Source organism: Fulmarus glacialis, unplaced genomic scaffold, assembly GCF_000690835.1.
Source record: "Fulmarus glacialis isolate BGI_N327 unplaced genomic scaffold, ASM69083v1 scaffold6776, whole genome shotgun sequence".
Classification (NCBI taxonomy): Eukaryota; Metazoa; Chordata; class Aves; order Procellariiformes; family Procellariidae; genus Fulmarus; species Fulmarus glacialis.
Genome location: NW_009216129.1, coordinates 34,219 through 38,882, shown reverse-complemented (window position 1 = coordinate 38,882; position 4,664 = coordinate 34,219). Strand labels below are relative to the sequence as shown.

At 45.2% G+C, this 4,664-nt stretch overlaps 1 protein-coding gene across 1 annotated transcript; it reads left to right on the top strand.

Annotated features, from left to right (window-relative positions):
* The first annotated feature begins 982 nt into the window (after window positions 1-982).
* On the top strand, window positions 983-1,846 carry LOC104071253 (BTB/POZ domain-containing protein KCTD16-like). The gene has a single exon (XM_009579174.1). The coding sequence runs from the start codon at window positions 983-985 to the stop codon at window positions 1,844-1,846; it is 864 nt and encodes a 287-aa protein (XP_009577469.1).
* The last annotated feature ends 2,818 nt before the right edge of the window (window positions 1,847-4,664 follow it).

The window sequence follows — 4,664 nt, the reverse complement described above, 5'->3', positions numbered from 1 at the left end:
GCTGCGGGAGCCGCCGGAGCCCGCCAGCCCTTAGCGCAGGCTGCGGGGTTTCTGCAAGTCATCTGAGCCAGCCGAAACGCGCACCCCGCGCTCCCCCTGCCCCGCTCTCACGGAGCCCGGTCGGATTTATTCGGGGTTTTTTGTTGTGGGTTTTTTTTTTTTTCTTCTCTCCCATCGTGCTGTATGTATTGGTTTCTCTCGTCACCCGCCACGGTTAACTTTCCTGTGACTCGGTTTAACTCTTGAGATCTCCACGGATGTTGCTAAGAGCACTTTTCTTGCCTTTGCTGTCCCTTGCTGGGATCGGATTTCATACTAACTGGACTCTGTGTGCCTGTATGTGTGTTCTGAGTGTCTTGAAATTTTGCTTTCCTTTACAAGAGCTGTGCGTTAATTGTAACCAAGGTAAGACTCGCTGTTCTTGTTCCCTCGTGCATGTCTAAATTAGATGTTTCTTTAAAGATGAAGTATGTATTTTCTTTTACACGGTGGAGTCATATGTAGTCCTTCCATTGATTAGTACTTGTGAAAAAGAAGCGTAGAACTTGCAGAAAAATAAACCTATTTAGCAGGAGATCTAGCTTGGCTTTCTAAACCGATCTGCTTTTCTCTGTTGCAGCTTCTGTGATGCTTAAAAGAATAATTTGTGTCTTATTTTGTTTTCCCTTTTGACAGACCTGTGAATGACCATAGGCTTGGCTTGACCTTGATTTTGATGGCTTTGTTGGAAGATCTAGTGATGTGATTGCATTTCATGAAGTGATTGCTCTCCAGCCTCTATGGCTTAGGGTATAAGCCATTTCAGCCACACTGTCACTTACGGACAATTCAGATTTTTTTAAAACAAACCTTTTGGCTATTTTTCTTTTCTCACTTCCCCTTTTCCCCCCTGTTTCTCCTTAATGTTGGGAGCCTTATTCTACACTTTGATGTGATTGATAGTCCTGCTGCTTCGTGCTGCTGATTTCTGTTTTAAAGTACAATGGCTCTAAGTGGCAACTGCAGGACTTACCTTCCTCCCCGCGAGCAGGGGACTGGGCTGCACTCCTTCCCGGAGGTAGTGGAGCTAAATGTGGGCGGCCAGGTTTACTTCACTCGCCACTCCACCTTGGTTGGCACCCCGCACTCCCTGCTGTGGAAAATGTTCACCCCAAAGAGAGACACAGCCAACGATCTGGCCAAGGACTCCAAGGGAAGGTTCTTCATCGACAGAGATGGTTTCCTTTTCCGCTATATTCTGGACTATCTCAGGGACAAGCAAGTGGTTCTGCCTGACCACTTCCCAGAGAAGGGAAGGCTCAAGAGGGAGGCTGAGTACTTCCAGCTCCCGGACTTGGTCAAAATCCTGACTCCGGATGACAACAAGCAAAGCCCCGATGATTATTGCCACAGTGACTATGAAGAGGTCTCCCAAGGCAGTGACACAAGAATATGCCCACCCTCATCGCTCTTACCGCCTGATCGGAAGTGGGGATTCATTACCATCGGGTACCGGGGGTCGTGCACTATTGGCAGGGAGAGCCAAGCAGATGCCAAATTCAGGAGGGTCCCAAGGATTTTGGTTTGTGGAAGGATTGCTCTGGTCAAAGAGGTCTTTGGAGAAAGTTTGAATGAGAGCAGAGACCCAGACAGGGCTCCAGAAAGATACACCTCCAGGTTTTATCTCAAGTTCAAGCACCTGGAGAGGGCTTTCGACATGTTGTCCGAATGTGGATTCCACATGGTGGCCTGTAACTCCTCAGTGACGGCTTCCTTTGTCAGCCAGTACACAGATGACAAGGTCTGGTCCAGCTACACCGAATATGTCTTCTACCGTAAGTACAAGACATTTCTGAGGGAAATGTAGCTACCTGTTTTAAGCCGCTCTCTTCTGCTGACTGTACGATTCTCAAAGCACAGAGTGCAAATTTCCTTGTGTCTGCTGTGGGCTGAGGTTTTATTTATATCTGGGGGGATATGCTTCAGTTGAAGCTTTCAAAATGTAAAGCAAGGCTGAACTCAATGACTTGGTCTTGGCTAGGTGGCAGCACAGACTGCCAAAAGCACCCCATCCCTGTGGCTGAAGGGTGCTGCTGTCTGGCTGTGTAAATCAGCCATCTGACTGCCTTGTGCGCTTCCCGAATACGTGCGGGATACAATATAAGCCTTGCAAACACACTGCAGATTTAATTACAGAAAATCTTCAAATGGGATTCAATTTACAAAGGTAATAGCTGCTTGATAATAGTCAAGCACAGTCAGCCAAGCCATCTGTCAACAAACCTGACACACACACAGGGGAGGGAAAACAAAATCCCGTCCCCCTGGCTGCTTTTCAACAGGAGGCCTTCTCAGAGCCAGCTGATGAAATGAGGGCTCAGAGCAGAGAGAGGCAAGTTGCTGCGCCTTGTTATGCAATATGCCTATGGAAAACAAACTATCCTCATAATGAGAAGTATCTGCCCTGTTTACCGCAATCACATCAGATCACATACTGTTGTGGTAATTTTAGCTGATAGCTCTAGCCGGCTCATTAACTTTCTAAGTTGATATTCAGGTAGAGGCACCGTTACCAATGGTAACACGAGGGTAATTTTGATTCTATAATTCTGTATCAGAAAATCATTCCACAACTGCTGTGCTTAAATATTCGAGAGGTTCATGATGCTGTTTTCCTCCATTTTCATTTCAAGAGGGTGAAGGATGCAACATTTCCCTGGTCCATTTGTAGAAATGAGCTTTAGCCAGCTGCTGCTTTGGCGAGCGGGGTTTAGAGAAGGATAATGCTCTGCCAGCAGACCTGCTGCGCTGTGTGCGGTGCTTACAGTTAGCAGGCTCGGTAATGTGGAGAGCTGACAAAAGTTTTAGATGAAAGATGTATCAGGAAGTGAATGGTTTGTGTGTAATACTGGATTCAGCGCCATCTACTCTTGTGTCTCGGCTCAACAGGCAGCCCTAATCTGCTTATGTAATGATGCTTAAGTTAGCATCCTGAAAAGCCATCTGTATTTTTGACATGCATAGATTTATTTAAAATTAGTTTTCTAGCTGGATTTCTTAGCAAAATGTTTCTAAGGACATGGATCCACTTATATTCCGACGGGGATGGATGATTTCTATTATTAGGCTGCTTCTATTTGAAAACATAGTGTCTTGTAAAAGTTATAGGAGGAGAATTAATGTAGTTAAAGGAATGGATTAGAATAACTTGTGTTTGCATTTATATTTAAAATCAGAAAAAAGTGTAAGTTCCTTATAGGCACAATGGTTTGCTAATTGAAGAGAGGATGACGGTAGGTTTTGCATGAATTAGCAAACACAGTACTCCTGATTTTCATATTACTCAAATTTTTACCTTCAAGGACTGCTCATTGCTTCCACATCATACAACTAGGGTTAGGTACTGAGATGAGAGGTACCTTAGAAATTTTGGAGAGTGAAAGTCTACAGTAGGTGTCACAAAGTCTGCTCTCACCAATGCAGGGAAAGCCCAATCCAATTAAAGTTCCTGGAAAGACTCTCATCCAGTTCAATAGGCTTTGCATTTGGCTCATATGAGTTTTGTGGATTTTTGACTGATACAGTTTCAGAGATGGATTTTTCAAAGGATCCTTCTCTAGGTAAAAGCTAAAGCAACGACCGTGATGCCAAACCGCTCTCTTTTATCTTGATCCAAATTGTTCTGTCACACTTTGTGCCATTTGCTGCTTGCTGCAACAGAGCCGCTGGTGGACCACGGAGGTTCTCCAGCCGCGTGCTTGGGGTCTGGCTGCGGTCAGCCGACCCGAGAGCAGGCCCGGTATCTGCAGAATTCACCTGGAGCCAGTGAACCCCCTTTCCAAATTGCCCGAAGTCATTTCATTTGAAACTTTGAGGACCAATAAAATTGACATCTGGCTTTCTAGTGGAACACTACAACTTCTCTGCAGCTGCTTAGCCATAATTATTTAATTAGAAGCTGCCAACTGTGTCTATCTAAGCACTAATTCATCAAGCTGTTGTGATCAGGTTAATGGGCCTAAACATGGGAGGTGTCTAATAAAACTGGTTAGGCAGATGCAGAGGTGGTCTTTGCAGAGCCACTTAGTAGCTCCTGTGAAATGCACAGTTGGAGGGACTCGTCAGAGCTGGGAGAGGATGATTGTTTCTAAAGGAGGAAGAATAGAGGGAGAAATATTTTTTTGATACACCAAATACATTGTATGCTCCAAATACTACTCAGAAGGTAAATGCCTGTGGTTGGCGAAGATAAAGAACATTCTTCATGTGCAAATCCTTTTGAAAGTAGATCAGATGGACCGAAGGGGGTGTAAACTGTGCAGCTACTCACACGGGTACAGTGTGCTGTTAACAGAATTGCACAATTAATATTGTATGACATTTTCTCCCCTTGTTCAAATTTAGGTGCTATTAAGGCTAATGGGAGATTCATGTTCTCTGTGGAGGAGGTTTTCCCAAAATGCAGGGCAAGTAGAAAGTGTCCGGTACAGCAAACCTGCAGCTGTTTTGCTGAGTGGGTGGCAAGATGGGCTGCAAAGCCAGCACTCAGGATGACAGTGCAATCCTCGGAGCGCAGCTGGGCTCCACTCCAGTTTCAAATAGGCCGATGCATTGGAGACAGGCTGTGTTGATACATTAGAGCCATAATTAAACACTTCTTTGAAACTCAGTTCCTGTGTGGTGGG

What these genes read in the sequence shown, in the direction of transcription:
- LOC104071253 (XM_009579174.1), top strand. Translation starts at nt 983, where the DNA reads ATGGCTCTAAGTGGCAACTGCAGGACTTACCTTCCTCCCCGCGAGCAG.